Consider the following 18,075-nt stretch of genomic DNA (forward strand, 5'->3'; position numbering starts at 1 on the left):
TTAAAATGTGATGCTAAAAGGGAATGGAAAAATTGGATTGGATGTGTTGGACAACCAGGAGTGTCTCAGCCAAATGAACTTGTAATTGTTATAAAAGCATATTTCTCATTTCTCTTCACTTTTTGTAAGACACTCCACTTGGAAAAATGCAATTGCCATTATCAAATTGCGCCTGCAATTTGGGGCCTTCTCTAAGGCCATGCAATATTATATATAATTTCACTTAGAAAAGGAGTCAGTGTAATTAAAATTAGTCTTATTCTTTTCATAGAAGATTTTCTTTGCTGATAACAATAACAACACTAATAATAAGTAGAATCTACATATTGTTTTAAGATCTGCAAAATATTTTTTGTGCATCATCTCATTTGTGTCTCACAATATGTATGCCTGCATGGAGCATACAGTTGAGAAACCTGAAGCTAAATAAAGTTAAGTGACTTTCCCACAGTCATGTGGCTAATAAGGATCCAAGACAGGATTTGAAGTCAAATTTTCTTGACGCCAAATCTAATATTCTATTTATCATTCCAAATACTGGCCAAATGTCTGTCCTGCATAATGGTAAAAAGTTAGTTTCTTTTCTGGGCCCCTTCTTCTTTACCTGCATTTTCCATCCACTTTACCAAATCACAGTTTATATCCAGGGTCCACACAGATCCATGCTCCATGCTAATCCACTATTGCCAGTGTTTGTCTGTCACTGACTTCCCAGTGGTCCACCTAGTTGTCATTATAGGATCATAGGTCTAGAGCTGAAAGTCAACTCAGATAACCCAATCCTTCATTTCATAAATGAGGAAACCAAGGCTCAGAGATGTTAAATGATTAATCCATAATCACACAAGTGATAAAGTCTTAGAGGAGGGATTTGAACCTGGGTCTTCTGATTCTTTCCATTATATTTGCTGTCCTTCCCATCAACAGGATGCCAATTTCCCCCTCTGCTGGACCTTACCCTGTTTAGTTTATTTTTGTTTTGTTTTTCATAGATGCTGCAATGTACAACAACTCTGGAGCTCTTCCCACCTCCTCAGTGGCACCTACCACTTATGGTAGGTATAATTATTGTCCCTAAGCATTGATTTTAGAAGATCTGGGAAGAGGAAGAAGAAAACCAGAGGTTTATATCTATCCAGGGAAGATGTTTGTTGGCAAAGGGCTTTTGAGAGGTTTGGAGAGAATTCAAAACCTGACTGCAAACTGTAAAAAAACGAGGTCAAATGCCCAGCTGTGGAATATATAAATTGTTGGAGAATCTGGAGACATTTTCACCTACCCTGGAACTATTCAGTGAGAGATGGAAAAATCTGAGACAGAAAAGGGAGGGAAGGACCAATCCTAGGTGAGGCTGATGGTAGGGTCTCAGAGGAAGAGAAAGGCTAATAAATGCATTGGGAAAAGAAGGGGTAAAAGGGCAATTTCTTAGATAATCCCACTGGCCTATCTATGCCGTGCCAATATCTAGGGGAAATTTGTAACCAGGTTTACCCTAAGAGGTACCAATGGACCTCCTGGCATGTTCCTAAAGTAGACAAGAAGTCACTCTGGCTATGTAACTGCTCTATATCTGAGGCATACTGGAACCCACAGACCTCACCTATCTTGATACCAGCACAAAACTGCAAGCCAGTAGGAGAAATACCCTTAATCCTAGGCCTGGAATAGTTAAAAATGAACATATTAATTAGTCCATGCCTTGGACTTGGAACAAAGCACCCAGCAGTTAAAGTAAGACAAAGAACAAAGAGATGCTTATTTAAATGGCTCTCCTAGAATCATTGTGAGAAAGATATTCTCCTACCCTCTTCAAGCATCATTGAAACTCATAGTTGGAAGGGATCTCAGCAGTCATCCATCCTGGGCTCCATTCTCTCCTGAGGAAGTAACCACATCCTTCGGTTTCTCATCTTCTTTCTATAGACCCAATGCTCAAAGTGGATGACAGCAACACTCGTATCTTGATTGGCTGCCTAGTGGCCATCATCTTCATTCTTGTGGCCATCATTGTCATCATCCTCTGGAGACAGTTCTGGCAAAAAATGCTAGAGAAGGTGAGGAAGAGCAGAATTGGAATGTAATCATATCTTTCTCTTCCTTTCTATGATCTACATACAGTTGCTTAGAAACTGAAAGACTTTAGTACTGGCAGATGTCATATTTACACAGCATTTTCACATACTTACTGGATCTCCTGTCAGATAAGCAGAATACATAGCATTTTTTTTTATAAGTGAGGGAACAAAAACTAAGATAGGTGAGATTACTCAGCCAATTTCACACAGCCAGGGGCAGAAATGGGAATAGAACCCAGATCCAGACTATTAATCTGTAAGTCCAATACTCCTACCATTACACTGGCCAGGGCACTAAATCATTTGGAATGTACATATTGACCAGAAAGATGGCCAGGTTCACATAAATAGAGATTCCAAAAACCCAGTAGGTCAATGAATCATGAGAAGTCATTGTAGATCCTTTACTTTTCCTATTCTATCACTTCCAGAGAATAGGGCTTCATTTATTTATTTGCTTGCTTGCTTGTTTGTTTGTTTGTTTAAGTATTTTTACATGGTTATCTGATTCATACTCTTTCCGTCCCCTATTCCCTTTCCCACTTCCTGGAGCTGGCAAGCAATTCCATTGGGTTATACATGTATTATCACTCAATACCTATCTCCATATTATTCATTTTTGTAATAGAGCAATCTTTTAAAAACCAAAACCCCACATCATATTCCCATATAAACAAGTGATAAATCACATGTTTTCCTTCTGTATTTCTGCTCCCACAGTTTTTTCTCTTGATGTGGATAGCATTCTTAGAGAAAGGGATTTCAGAATCTCTCAGTAAAATGGTTTAGAACCCAATTTGCAGAAATACAGAATATTTGTGCTAGAAGGGAACTTCAATATCCTTTAACCTTCCTTTCTCAGTTTTTAGATGAAGAAATTAGACATAAAAGGGAATAGTCTGTCCAAAGTCACACAACTAAAAGTTTAACTCATTTCTTCATTCTATAGTTGATAAGATCATAATTATAAAGTGTTTAACACAGTGCCCAGCACAAAGAAGGCTTAAAGATAAAAGAGCAACGCAAATATTTACAATAAAATTAGAATTTGGTTCAACAAGCATTTTTAAAGCACCTAGTATGTGAAAGACAGTTTGTTAAGAATGCAGAGTTCAAATATATGGTTCATGTCCTCAGGAAGCTTATGTTGTCTTAGTTAAGTTAGATGATGCTAAGTACACCAGAGGGGCAACCCAGAGAGGGATGAGACTGGGGAGGGAGGGTTCAGACCATGTTTGAGTTCTTGCTCATCTGAACCAAAGAGCTTGGGAAGGGGAGTTTGGGAAAGGGAGGAATAGATGCTTCTTCATTGCTGTCATCCCTGCACTGCCCTCTTGTATGTCTTTCTTTTGCAGGCTTCCCGGAGGATGCTAGATGATGAAATGACTGTCAGCCTTTCCCTGCCTAGTGAATCCAGCATGTTCAACAATAATCATTCTTCATCACCCAGTGAGCAGGAGTCCAACTCCACTTATGACCGCATTTTCCCCCTTGGTCCTGACTACCAGGAGCCTTCCCGGCTCATACGGAAACTCCCTGAATTTGCTCCAGGAGATGAGGAGGCAGGTTAGGAATGGGGGGAAGGGGAAATATCCATCTTAACCAATGGAATGATTGGTAGCCTAGTAAATCCAGCATGTTCAACAATAATTATTCGTTACCTGGTAAGTAGGAGTCTAGCTCTCCCCTTGGGTGAATAAAATATTCCAGATGCTCTTGAATTTTTTTTTGTCTACAATCTAGTAAGGAATCACTGGAGTTTATGGAGTAGGGAGTAGGGTGAGGTGACACAGTCAAACCTGTCCTTTAAGAAGATCTCTTCTACAATTGAATTGAGGTTAGACTGGAATGGGGAGAGACTTGAGGCCAGAAGACCAATCAGTAACCTATTCTAGGCATAAGGTGATAAGGCATGAACCAGGGTGACACCTGCATGATTGGAGAGAAGGGAACATATACAAGAGATGTAGAGAAAGTAGAAATGACTAGACTTGGGGGGACTGTGAATAAGGAGTTAAAGATGGCACCCAGGTTGCAAACCTGTCCACATAAAAATAAGCTCCAAGTCCTTAGAAGATGGTAGGGAAGATAGATAGTATCCTCTGCCTACATAAAATATGCTGTTTTAAAAAAATTCAATTTAATTTTATTTTCAACTGTATTCTCTCCTTTCCTTTCTTTCTCCCATTCCCCTGAGAAAGCAAGATAAACAAAACCCCTGTTACAAATGTGCAGTCAAGAAAAACACAATCTCAAATTGATTATGTCCCCAAACAAACAAAAAACACAAAGAAATGTCTTAATCTGCACTCTGAGCCCACTGCCTTTTTACTAGGAGATGGGTAGTATATTTTATCATAATTCTTCTGGAATCGTGGTTGATTATTTTGACCAAAGTGGCCAAGTTTTTAAAGTTGTTTGTTTTTACAATATTTTTGTTACTGTATAAGTTGTTTTCCTTGTTCTGTTCATCTTACCCTATATCAATTCATATGAGTCTTCCCAGGTTTCCCTTATGTTTTACAATATAATAGTGTTCCATCGCTTTCATATTACATAATGTTCAATTCTTCCCTAATAGATGGCATTCCCTCAGTTTCCAATTCTTTGCCACCACAAAAAAAACTACTCTAAATATTTTTGCATCTATGGATCCTTTAATTCTCTTTGATTTCTTCAAAGACATAGTTTTAATCATTGTTTTGCTGAGTCAGAGGGCACAGGACAATTTAATAGCTCTTGGGGCACAGTTACAAATTGCTTTCTAAAATGGCCATACCCGTTGATAGTTCTGCCAAAAGTGCATTAATGTATTTGTCTTCCCATATCCCCTCCAGCATCTGTCATTTTCCTTTAAGAAACAAAGTTGTTTTAATTTTCATTTCTCTAATTATTAGTGAATTAGACTATTTTTATGTAGGTATTGATAGCTTGGATTTCTTTCTCTGAAAACTGCCTATTCCTACTTTGGTCCTTTATCAATTAATTAGATAATGGTCAAATTATGTTAAGAATTATAATACTGTGATAAACTGCTTGATATTTTAGGGGTCTACTCTACTTTAAACTTAGGTGATTCTTTCTTGGAGAACTCCAAAGAACCAGATTCCATCTCTCCCATCTTTCTAGGCTGCAGTGGTGTAGTGAAGCCAGTCCAGCCAAATGGTCCCGAGGGTGTTCCCCACTATGCAGAAGCTGACATTGTGAACCTGCAAGGTGTAACAGGAGGCAATACTTACTCAGTACCTGCAGTTACCATGGATCTGCTCTCTGGAAAAGATGTGGCTGTGGAAGAATTTCCCAGAAAACTCCTCACATTCAAGGAGAAGCTGGGAGAAGGCCAGTTTGGAGAGGTAAGTTGATTCATCAGATATACCTCAGTTTTCTAATGATACCTAATGACTACATTCTTTTGAGGATCTGATCTTTTCAGTCTTTCCCCCTACAGTAAAGAGGGAGCTTGTCTTTAGACTATTTTTAATTGACCTTTCATAAGAATTCTAAAATATTAGAATTGCAAGAGACCCGAGAGACCAGTTAGCTGAAACCCACCATTTTAAAGGTGAGATAAGTCGTGTCCAGAAAGATGCAGTGCTCTTAATCAATCAGTCGATCAACATTTACCAATCTTCTACCACTGTACCAGGCACTAAAAATAGAAAAATTGGGTGGGGTAAATCTGGGACTAGATGCCATATTCTCTAATGCCAATGTTTTCTGACACTGTTTCCTCTTTGAAGATAAATAACTATGCTTCATATTCACTGAAAAACACCCTAAAATTTCAAGCTTGTTTATAAGTGGAAAGAAAGGGTGGGGGATAAAGCTCTGAAATGTGATCATCCATTATGAATTGTCCAGAAATACACTGCTGGATAAGAACCATGTCCTTTTTCTCCCTCTAATGGGAGTTGTATATAAATCACCAAAAAAGAGACACACTTGAGCTCTCATTCTAGCATCCTAGCAAGTCAACTACCCAAGAGAAGAAGCAATCATTTGTGAAGTGATGCCACATCAATATATATAAAAGGGTCCATTTCACCTGTAAGGCATATTAGCAACACAACCTTTCTGAGAATATGAGGTATAATGATTTCAGTTGACAGCAGCTCCTCTGGAGACCTGCAATTGGCACATCAGTCTAAAAGAAATTATTTTGAAGCTGATATTTCAATGAATCTATGGTCTCATTGTTTGGAATACTCCTCCCAACATTACAGAATATGACATCCATGCCCTTTCCTCCTGTGGGACTCTTGTACTTGTTCTCCCAAAAACCTTACCCAAAAGCTTCACCCAACATGTCAAAGGTTTACCTTTTAGATTTCATAACATTGGATGGATATCAATGAAGCATGCCAGCTATCTATCAGTTGTCCCTTACTCTTTCCAGAGAACTGATCTTTCTTCTTTTTCAGTCACACATATTATCTTGCATAACTGAATTTTGGCAATGTTGCAAGCCTCTTTGTTGCCTTTTGTGTGACCTTAAACTTGAATTCTTAGGAAACTACTTCATTTTTCTTAGCTCTACACCACCACTAGAAGAATACTTTTGTTTTTAGAAAGAAGTTTAGAGTCACAAAAGGCAGTTTAGTTTCCTAAAGGCAACCTAGCTCATTCTGCTTCTTCTATTTGATTCTAAGGCTAACTCATTTCCCATATCTACTCTTTGGTGGGAGTTTGGTGGTTGGTGGAGGTTAAGGAAGAAATCACAAAACTTCCCAATTTGGGTTTCTGTTAATCCATTTTTACTTTTTAAATATTGTTATTGGAGACAACGTAATAGATCCTTACCAAAGCATTATATCTAGATTCTATTCTATAGTAGGACTTCCTTTTACTATAATTCTTATGATATCTCTTTGGGAAGCTGTATATCTGGGGAGGGTTACAGTAAAAATAAGGAAGGTGGGAACAAACAGTGAGGAGAGATAGAAATGATAGAAATGTATAACCAGTAAATATGACGCTGTGGGTAAATGGTATGAATTCACCCATGGGAAGAAATGGATAGTAGAAAGGATCAACGACCAGGACCTGACAATGTGTTGTTTACCAGAAACACACTGAAAATGAAAAATGGACATAGAGTGAAGGTGAGAGGTTGGAGAATATACCAAGCCTCAGCTTGTCCAGAGAAGGCAGGGGTAGTAGTCATGATCTCTGACAGAATAAGGGCTAAAATGGATATAACTGGAAGGGATAGACAGAGTAATTATATTATGTTGCAGGTGAGGTACTATGGATAATAAAGCATTATCAGCATTAGGCTTATATGCACCAAGAGTTATAGTGTCCAGATTTAAAAAAAAAAATAAATGAGAAACACATGAAAATTGGGAACAAAATAATAACATCGGAGGGCTTTTATTTTCTCCTGTCAGAATTAAATGAATCTAACCAAAAATAAATAAGGAAGAGGTTAAAAAGGAAAATAAATGAATTTTAGATAAATATGATTGATATCTGTAAAGCCCCTACACTCTTGCATGAGGCATAATAAGTATATTTAAGCCTGAGCATGCAAATTATTCAAAATAGTTTCTGGTGAGACAACAATGGTTTAGAGAGCATAAATATTCTGCAAAAGTCTGACTTTAAAATTCATCATATGGAATCCTGCATTCCTGAGAGGTTATGGCATTAGAACAAAAGTTCCACTGGTTATGACCAAACTGGAAAGACTTGGTTTTGGAAAGAGTATGGTCCTGGCAGCTGATTGTTTTTGCTGTGTAAAGACCAATCTAACCAAATATGGCCCTGTAAAGTATGTTAACAGAACCAGACAGGTTAAGTTGATCAAATTAAATGCTGATAAGAATAGGGAGAAATGGGCCTAATATTATTGCTAGAGCAGCTGTGAATTGTTTTTTTAGAAAACAAGATGAAAATATACATTAAAAACTATAAAGCTGTTTATGCTCATTGATCTAGAGATCCTATTACTAGGATTAGGTCCTAAAAAAAAAGCTATGCATATATGAAAATATTCACAGAAGCCTTGTTTGTAATGACAAAATAGCTAGAAATAACATAAATGCAATGATGAGAAGAAAAAGCTAAACAGATTGTGATATTTGAATATAATGGATTGTATTATGGGATTAGAAATGACAGATATTGGAAATATAAAGAAAATTTAGGGAAATATATGAAGAGATTAAAAGAAAAGAGAATAAGAATGGTATATACTATGTTTACATTTTTAAAAAACATCAGTCACAAAATCAAGAGAAAAATATCAAAGTAAAACAAATCCAAAGGGAACTCAGAAGCAGAGGATGTTTTATATTAGTGCAAATATACAATTTACATATTTTTAAACAAATTGTAAACAATGTAGAGCTTGTGGTTTTATATATGATTTTTATGCATTTATTTATTTAAAAGATTTTTTTGTTTGTTTCTAGAAGTGGTTACTAAGTATATAATTTTAAAAAACTGGAAAAAAAACCAAAACAATGTCTCCTTAGCATTCCAGTAACTAAGTTCCCTTAGAGCAGTGATTCCCAAAGTGAGCTCCACCTCTCCCTGGTGGGTGCTGCAGCGATCCAGGTGGGCAGTGATGGCCACAGGTGCATTTATCTTTCCTATTAATTGCTATTAAAATTTAAAAAAATTAATTTCCAGGGGCACTAAGTAATATTTTTTTCTGGAAAGGGGGCGGTAGGCCAAAAAAGTTTGGGGACCATTGCCTTAGAGGATTCGAAGATATACCTACTTTATTTTGAATTCCTCTTTATAAGGACATAGAATCATATAACTAGGATGAACCTCAAAGGTTATTAGTTGAAACCACCTTACCCAAGTAACAATAGTGAAAAAAAAAATCTTGTCTCCAAGGGTAGTCCATAGCACTTCTTGAATCAAAGAATGGCCTTTGATAGGAAAAGATCAACTTGGAGTGAGGCCTTTAATGAGGTATCCAAGGGATCTCTCTTTGGCCTTGTGATGTTCAACATTTTCACTAATAACAAGGAAGGAAGGAAGGAAGGAAGGAAGGAAGGAAGGAAGGAAGGAAGGAAGGAAGGAAGGAAAGAAGGAAGGAAGGAAGGAAGGATGGATAGATTAGAATAGAGAGAGATTTAAGGCAAGGAGACCAATTAGGAGACTATCTCAGTAGGCTAAGTGATAGGTCATGAGAGTCATCATATCATCCCTGTTCTATCCTTTAATTCTTTCATCTGCTGAAGGGAGAGGTGAAGCATCTGGTAGGTTCCCAATTCCTCTGTCCCAGTAAGCTTGGCTCTTGGAAAAGTCCACCAAGAACTCTGAAAGAGTAAATGATGATGCTGACTCAATAAATTTTGTCTAGGTTCATCTCTGTGAAGTGGAGGGCATGGAAAAATTCATGGACAAAGATTTTGCCTTGGATGTCAACACCAACCAGCCTGCTCTGGTGGCAGTGAAAATGCTCCGAGCAGATGCCAACAAGAATGCCAGGTTTGTCATTCACATTTTTATTCCTTTTATATGTATTTGCAGCTTTTAACCAGGAAAATTTCCTAGAAACTTCCAAGGAATTTATTTAGGAGAAAGTTTGGGATCTGTCTAATGCCTGGGAACAATGATGGCTAATGAATGAATTCTTATATTTGGTTCACTTTCTTAAACTATATTCTGACTCACTACATATTTTCTGTTATATCTACTAACTTAGAGGTGAATTTCTATCACTGTGCACTTATAAGCCTCTATATAATCTTTGGCTCAAGATCTCCACTAAGCTCATATGGACTAGTTGCAATCTTGGAAGCATTTTCCTCCTAATATTCATTATGGCACATGTCCTTACTGAGGTCTTCTTTGGGAATATCAGAAATTTGGCTTTTTTTCTCTTTAAAGGTTATATTTTCTGTTCTCCCTACACAAAAGTAAAGCTTAAAAATAATGAACATCAGAAAACAATAAGGAGCAGTAGGTGGTGGCTCAGTGGAGAGAGAACTAGGCCTAGAGATGAAAGGTTATAGGTTCAAATCTGGCCTCAGAAACTCAGAAACTAAATCTGCTTTAGAACAAATACTTAGTATTGATGCTTAAACAGAAGGCAAGGGTTGAAAAAAAAGGTTATTAAAAACAATAATAAAATAGAATAACATTTCTCTTTTAGCTCCTCCCTGATTTCTAGTACCATCTTTGAAATTCAGAAAGCAGATAATGATTCCACTTTGGCCCAGGGGACTTAAAGAACTTATTGAAGGCATAATATCTCCTGGAAATTCACCTCACTCTCCTTGAAAGGAATCCATTTACTCCTCCCATCTTTAATGCTGCTGCCATTGTCATTATTAGATAATTTGATTCTTAGTCATTGGTGTCTTGTCTGCAATGTTCTCTGTTTTGTGTCATCCTTATGGGCAGCTGGTTACTTGGTCACTGTACTAGATTGGTTCCAGTTTTCTCAGGCTGGCTTGTGGTATGGTCACTATCTTGTGCTCATCATTCTGTCCAACATATTCCCTGCTCCAAGCTATCATCTGCTCTCAAGGCACTTTGGTCCTCAGGATCACTGACTCCTGGACATCCCCCTCACCTGATGGGGAAATCTTCTGTCTCCTTGCTTTTCAAGTATGTTGTAGACCTTTTTATATTACTTTTCCTCTTCCAACACAGGGGGAGGATAAAATTAATAGTTCATTCAGGAAAGAAAAGCTGCTCACAATAAATCTTTAGTATTCAGTAACCTCCTTTGAGGTAACATCCTTGCCAGGTCTCTTCTGTTTCTCTTTCCTTTTATCTCCTTTAGTGTTCTTTTTTTTCTTTCTTCTTTTTTCTTCAAAGATATTTATGTAACTCTTTAAGATTTATGAAGCCCTTTAGATTTGACCCTCACAACAAACTTATGAGAGAAGTATTTTTGATATTATCATTATCCCCAATTTTATAGATGAAGAAATGGAGGTTAAGAAGGTTTAAAGGATTTATCTATGATTAGAGACCCAGTAAATATCAAAATTAGCAAGTGAACTCAGGGTTCTCCAGAATCCAGCTCAAGTATACCTTTTAATACTATGTTGCACTCTCTTTGTCCACCCAACCTGAGAATGTCTCCCTGTCTTTACTTGGAAACATATTCATACCCTTATCTAATAGCCTTTTCATTATAGCATTGATGAGTTATTCCACCACTGAGACTTACTCTCTCTGCAAGAGCTATATATTTGGGCAACACTGTTTTTGATTTATTGATTTATTGAAGTACCTTCAAGAGAAAGTTTATTGTACTTGCCTCAAATAACATGATAAGCCCTAGGAACCATGACAGTGTGCTGCTAGCGAGACCTCTAGTTGGCACACTTAGAGTTTGAGAGGGAGAGAGGAAAAAAAGCTATGAACAGTTTTAGAAGATGACCTGTGAGGTTTTATTAGGCCGAATGGACTGTGCAGCCTTCCAAATCACAAAGAAGGACTGAGTTCTTTATCCTTAAACATATGTATGATCCTGAAACATGATTCTTTTTGAAACCTTTACCTTCTGTTTTAGAATCAGTATTGTGTATTGAGTGGCTAGGCACAGGGTGGGTTGGGGGGTTGGCTAAGTGCCTTGCCCAGGGTCATACAGCTAGGAAATACCTGAGGCCAATTTGAACCCAAGACTTCTTATCTCTAAGCTTGATTCTCAATCCTCTAAACTACCTAGCTGTCCTAACATGACTTTTAAAAGAGGAAATGACAAGTAGACAAGGATGCCAGTGCTTAAATATGAGTAACAGAAAGGTGGGTCACATTTATTTATTTTTTTGCCTTTGTCTACTCAGCAAGATTGGATGTCAGAGTATCTGAACCTCTTGGAGGTATCTGAGCTATCAGGTGCTTGAGGTGATCTAAGAGAATTATATCAGAATTTATGTGGATATGGGAAAGTCACAGCCATCTCGAGAAGATTTCAGCCTAGGAGAGCAATTGCCACTCTCATGCCTCCAGTGATTCTTTTATTTTTTTTAAAACTTTTACCTTTTATCTTAGAATCAGTATAAGTATTGATTCTAAGGCAGAAGAGTGGTAAGGATGAGGCAATTGGGGTTAAGTGACTTACTCACTGTCATTCAGCTGTGAAGTGTTTGAGGGCAGATTTGAACCTACGTCCTCCTGACTCCAGCCCTGGTACTCTATCCACTGTGCTGTCTAGATACCTCCCACCTCTCACCACCAGTGATTCTTATATGCCACATAAGAGACTTAGGACTTACCATTCAGAGCTGTCCCTATAAAGTCCAAGATAAGCTCCAAATGTTGGAGCCAGCTGCTAGACGGGAAATTATCAGTACTGGCCCAGTTTGGGGATTTATTCCATCATTCGATCTATGTGGTTAGAACTTGCAACAAATCATAAAATATTCAGGCTGGAGATTTTCTAGAGGTTCCCAGCCAATACAGATCTACTTCTTTATTCTTGTCCACCTAAATGCAGCTTTTGAAATAATATTATGTTACCAGAGTGTGCCTTTAATTAGATCTATCCTGTTAATAATCTGGGTTTTTGGATTACTAGTTGGTATAGAAGCTTTATAAGATACTTAAATCAGCAAGAAACTATTCACTTTAAAAAAAAGATGTTTCATTTTATTAAATAATTCATATTAGGGCTCCTTTAAATAACAAACTCCCACAATCCACTTAGAATAGAGTTCTCTTTACAAATTTAGTTTGCCAACAGCACTATGGGAGCATATGGCTCTATGAGGATATAAATTGTAGAGCAAGTAAAATGAACAATCATCAGGCATTTTTATACCAATTCTTCAGAGCTGAGCAACGTCTGGCAGAGTTATGGGCAATGGAAGTGGGAGGAGGCTTTGCTGGGGATGCTTTTCCCATTATGCCTTCTAACTCCAGTGACCTCTGTATTGATCTGTGACTGGTGGGCATATCTGTATCTGTCTATATCCTTCCAAAGGAATGATTTTCTCAAGGAGATAAAGATCATGTCCCGCCTAAAGGACCCAAACATCATCAGGCTATTGGCGGTGTGCATTGCAGAAGACCCCCTTTGTATGATCACTGAGTACATGGAGAATGGAGACCTCAACCAATTCCTTTCCCGACATGAACCCCAGAGCCCTCCCTCCAGTAATGCACCTACTGTCAGGTAACTGAATCAGGGCACTTCGTTTTTGGGATCTGACACTGCATTTTAGAAAGGATGCTTATAGGCTTGAGAGCATCCAAAGAAGAAGGAGGAAAATGGTAAGAGGGACTGAAGACTTTGTTATCACCTTCAGTTCATCAGTTGAAGAAGTTGGGGCTGCTTATCCCAAAGAAGAGAAACTTTAAGGAGGAAATGATTGCTTTCTCAAATCAGTTGAAGGACTGTCACGTGGAAGGATTAGACTTATCTTCTTGGTCCAAACAGGCAGAACTAGAGGCAGATAGAGTTGGAGGCATGAATTCAGAGAAGCTATTTTAGGCTTATTATAAGGACAAAGTTCCCAGCAATTAAAATTACCCAAAAGTTAGGGTGAGCTGCCTCTAGAAATAATGGTTTCTACTTTCACTCTACCAAGCAGGCACTGTTCTAGGTATTTGGGATTCAAATGCAAAGAATGAAACAGTTTGTACTCTCAAGGAGATTATATTGTTAAAGAGCTATGTAAATATGGAATTTTATTGTTATTAGCATCATTACTATTAGCTTTATATTATAGTTTTCCTCTTTATAATAAAAAGCTCAAAATGAAGAGCAATGGTTGAATCTTGTTTGAGGTCTTTTTGGATCTGTCCTCAGACATTCCATCATCAAAAAAAAGTTAATCCATTAATTCAGTACATTTTATTGAACAGACTTAGTTCTTAATGCCAAGCACTTTGCTAAGTGTTATCAATGATACAAAATGGCAGAATCCCAAAGTCAAAAGGGGTCTCAGCAGCAATCTAATCCAAAAATGTACCAGTGAGAATTTCATCTACAACATACCTGACGAGTAGAAATCAGAATGCAAGATATTGTCCCGACCTTCAAGAAACTTCCTGTATAGTTGGAGAGACTCATCTCTCCATATCCATGATTCAATTAAAGTCAACAAATTTATGTACAAGGCATCGTGCTAGGCTCCGGGAGTTAAGAGACAAAAATAAACTTCCTGTTGTGAAGGCGCTTACATGCTACTGAGGGCAGGAGGGACAGAAGGAAAATGCAGCACATATCCATATAATTAATTACAAAGTGCATACAAAGTAATTTCAAGAGGGAAAGAGTACTAATAACTGAGATGATTAGGAATGACATCAAGTTTGATGTTTTGAAGGAAGCAAAGAATTCCACTGTACAATTCACAAGTGAAGAGGGAGAGCATTCCAAAGAAAAGACAAGGGGATGGGAGAAGGAATGTCATATAGGATAAATAACAAGTAGGCCAATGTTTAAAGCTATAAAATATGAAAGAAACTGGAAAGCATTCTGAAAGCCAGACTATAGAGGCCTTTAAATGCCAAGCTGAGGGTAGGAATTTTATCCTATAGATAATAGGAAACCATTTAAGATTTTAAAGATTTTATGGGGCATAGCTCATGGTCAGACTTGTGCTTTAGGGACAAAGATTTGGTATTTGTGTGGAAGTTGGATTAGAGAGAAGAGAGGCTGGAAACAGGGAGACCAATTAGACATTAACTGCCATAGTCCAGGTAAGGTGATACGGTTTGGCTGCATTCATCTGGGCGATGGTGGTTTCTCATCGTCTCCTCTTCTTTTTCCTTAGTTATATAAACCTGAAGTTCATGGCCACACAGATAGCTTCAGGCATGAAGTATCTGTCCTCTCTAAATTTTGTCCACCGAGACCTGGCCACACGAAATTGCTTAGTGGGAAAGAATTACACCATCAAGATAGCAGACTTTGGGATGAGCAGGAACCTGTACAGTGGAGACTACTACAGGATCCAAGGTCGGGCAGTGCTCCCTATTCGTTGGATGTCTTGGGAGAGTATCTTATTGGTGAGTTTCCATATTTTTTAAGTTCTAACCTGTTAGTCAACAAGACTTACCAATGGTCTCCTACTGTCACAGGTCCATAAAGTGTTATATGTCAAAAAGACTTATTCATGGTCTTCTACTGTCCTGGCTCCATAAGGTGGAAAGTATAGAATTGCAGCTGAGATAATAGGAGAAAATACTTGAAGAGCTTGGTATCTCTACCCAAAAGATTTCAACATTAGCCCTAGGATGTTCTAATCATCCTTCACTCCACTTCCATGTAATCTCATTGAAGAACCATCATGATCAAATATCTCCTCTAGTTAAAAATCCTTATTGGCTTCCCGTGATAAACTCCTATATCTTCTAGTTAAGGCTCTTTTAGAGTGTGATTTGAACCTGGCTCTCCAACTTTATTTCCTACTGCTACTTTTCCTTCAGCAGGACTGAATGTAGCTCATTGTTATATTTGTGGTGTGAGCAGTTACATCTTAGAAATCAGCAAATGCTAAAAACAGGGCTTCTTTATGGTTTTGTTGAATGTTTAGGCTTAAGAAAATTATGGCTAAAATGTTAATAATTTGGATTAAACTTTAAAATGTGCTATATCTACCCCATTTTTTTTCAGAGAGTTGGTTACTAAAATATACCAGCACATCCCTGCTTTCTTGTATTCTATATTCTAGCCAACTGAACTAATCTCTGTGCCTCATTCTTGGTCTGCTCTCTGCTGTTTCCATACTTCTGTTCCTGCTGTCCTCTGTGCCTAGAATGGACTCAACCCTACCTCTCTGTTGAAGTCTCTTTTTTCTTTCAAGACCCAACTCAAAACCTAACTCTTCCATCAAATCTTCTGGGATGGCAGGCCTGCCCTAGCCTGGACAGGTGAGAATGATTTGTCCTTCCTCAAGCTTCTCATAGCAGTGTCTGGTCCTCCCCTTTGTATTATCTCATTCTCCTTTTCTCATTTTTTTCCTCCTTTCCTACCCATTAAATTGGATGCTGCTTGAGACTGTGATCTATTTCATTTCTATCTTTGTGTCTCCGGTAATTAGGACAGTCCTACACAATGGATCTTTAATGTCATCCATATATAGTACTTCCAGTAAGAAAACTCCCTCTGCCAATGCAGATCAGCATATGTTCTGTGACTTACAGTTGTAGGCAGTTACCTGGAGCACTAAAAGGTAAAGCATGTCTAAGGTCACACAGTCAGTATGTGTTAAAGGCCAGATTTGAATTCAAGTTTTGAGGCTAGCTCTATATCTATTTGGACATGACATCTCTCATCTTGCCCATAGCAGCTGCTTAATAAATACTTATTGCTTCTTGTTGACTTTTTGAATGGTTTTAAGTAAATCACTTGGGCTTTGGGTTCTCTAAATATAATAGGATTATAGTTTTATTACTGAAAATGATTAGAAATAATCTAGAATTATTACTTTTTTTTCAATTGAGGACACTGAGGCCCAGAGAGGTCAGGTGACTTACTAAAGGAATAGCTAAAATCCAAACCTAAGTTATCTAACTCTAAGTCCAGTGCTCTTTTGACCATATCTTTCTTGCTCTCTAAAAACAAAAAAATCATGACCTCTATTAATGACTGTATAAAAATTTTTTAAAGGAAAAGTAAAGAAAAAAAGAGAAAAGAAACAAATGTGTAGTGCTTAATTCCAGTCCAAGAAGCATTTCTTAGGTTCCTGCTATCTGCAAGGAATTCTACTAGGCACTGAGACTATAAAGACAAAACAAAATATAGTCCTTTCCTTCAAGGAATTTATGTGCTCCTTGGGGTAGTGATAAAACATGTGAACAGAGAAGAGTACACGTAATAATATCAAAGTAGAGAGAATATTCACAGTGAGGAAGATCAGGAAAAATTTCCCTTAGGAGGTTGTCTATGAGCTGAGTCATAAAGGAAGTCCTGGACTTTAAGCAGAAAGATATTGGGGCAAGAGATAAGAGCACTGGATTCAGAGGATAACAAGTAGGTTACTTGAGGTGGAACACAGAATGGATGGATAAAATGAAGTAACATGAAATAAGCCTGATTATTCTGCTGAAGACTTCTCAATTTCATTTTAATTTGATTCCAATTCACTCAGGAGTTTTGCTCGCCACTTGCATAGTCAGACAGTGAATAAAGACACTTCTGATTTTCAGGATTCCTTTATTAATGGCAGAAACCTTTGGCCCTAGATGGTTTGGGGAATAAAAGGGAAAAGAAGGCTGGAGGCAACTTGTGAAGAGCTGGCAGTGTCAACTGAAGAATTGGTACTTTATCCTAAAGAAAAATAGGGAATGTTATGGTGAGATCTGTGCTTTAAGAATATGATTCTGACAGCTATGTTTGCTCATCAAAAGAAGTAAGCCTTTCAGGTATAGCCTGAACTGAATAGTAAGGCTGGGAAAATCACTTTTAAATGGTGTAAAGCTTCATGAAAGCATTTTGAACACAAGAAACATAGAGTGGGAAAACCACTTTTGAACAGTACAAAGCTTATTGAGAACATTTCAGTAACATGAGAAATTCACTCTTTGAGAATCTCACACAACTCAGGCTTTGGTAATGGCTGTTGCTCTAGAGGTGAGTGAGGGAGTAAAGTCCAAAGCATTGCTCCCTTGGAGAGAGCGGGGGAAGGTTATCCTCAATTTTTCTCTTTTTTCTCTTCTCTTTTTGTAATTGACTAGGGCAAGTTCACCACAGCAAGTGATGTGTGGGCCTTTGGGGTGACACTGTGGGAGACCTTCACTTTTTGCCAGGAGCAACCATATTCCCAGCTGTCAGATGAGCAAGTCATCGAGAATACTGGAGAATTCTTCCGAGACCAAGGGCGGCAGGTAATAAAAACTAAGGAGGGATGGATGTGGATATGCAAACTCCTGGAGAAGAGACTAGAAGAATACTCTGACTCAGTATCTATCTGTCTATCCATCTATCCCTCTGTCTATTCATCTATCCATCTATCTTTCTTTTTCTCTTCCTTCCTTCCTTTCTCTTTCTTTCCCTTCTTTCCCTTCTTTCTTTCTCTCTTTCTCTCTTTCTTCCTTCCTTCCTTTCTCTTTATTTCCCTTCTTTCTTTCT

At 37.9% G+C, this 18,075-nt stretch overlaps 1 protein-coding gene across 1 annotated transcript in view; it reads left to right on the plus strand.

The window, feature by feature from the left end:
- The window catches only part of DDR2 (discoidin domain receptor tyrosine kinase 2), a 146,889-nt gene that overhangs the window by 124,588 nt on the left and 4,226 nt on the right, over positions 1 to 18,075 (plus strand). Inside the window, exons 12-19 of the mRNA XM_044674862.1 lie at positions 993 to 1,055; positions 1,924 to 2,054; positions 3,431 to 3,641; positions 5,205 to 5,428; positions 9,397 to 9,524; positions 12,979 to 13,170; positions 14,777 to 15,011; positions 17,682 to 17,831. Coding sequence (XP_044530797.1) covers positions 993 to 1,055; positions 1,924 to 2,054; positions 3,431 to 3,641; positions 5,205 to 5,428; positions 9,397 to 9,524; positions 12,979 to 13,170; positions 14,777 to 15,011; positions 17,682 to 17,831 — 1,334 coding nt within the window. The remainder of the gene's footprint in view (positions 1 to 992; positions 1,056 to 1,923; positions 2,055 to 3,430; positions 3,642 to 5,204; positions 5,429 to 9,396; positions 9,525 to 12,978; positions 13,171 to 14,776; positions 15,012 to 17,681; positions 17,832 to 18,075) is intronic.

This window comes from Gracilinanus agilis, chromosome 4 (assembly GCF_016433145.1).
Source record: "Gracilinanus agilis isolate LMUSP501 chromosome 4, AgileGrace, whole genome shotgun sequence".
In the NCBI taxonomy this organism is placed as follows: Eukaryota; Metazoa; Chordata; class Mammalia; order Didelphimorphia; family Didelphidae; genus Gracilinanus; species Gracilinanus agilis.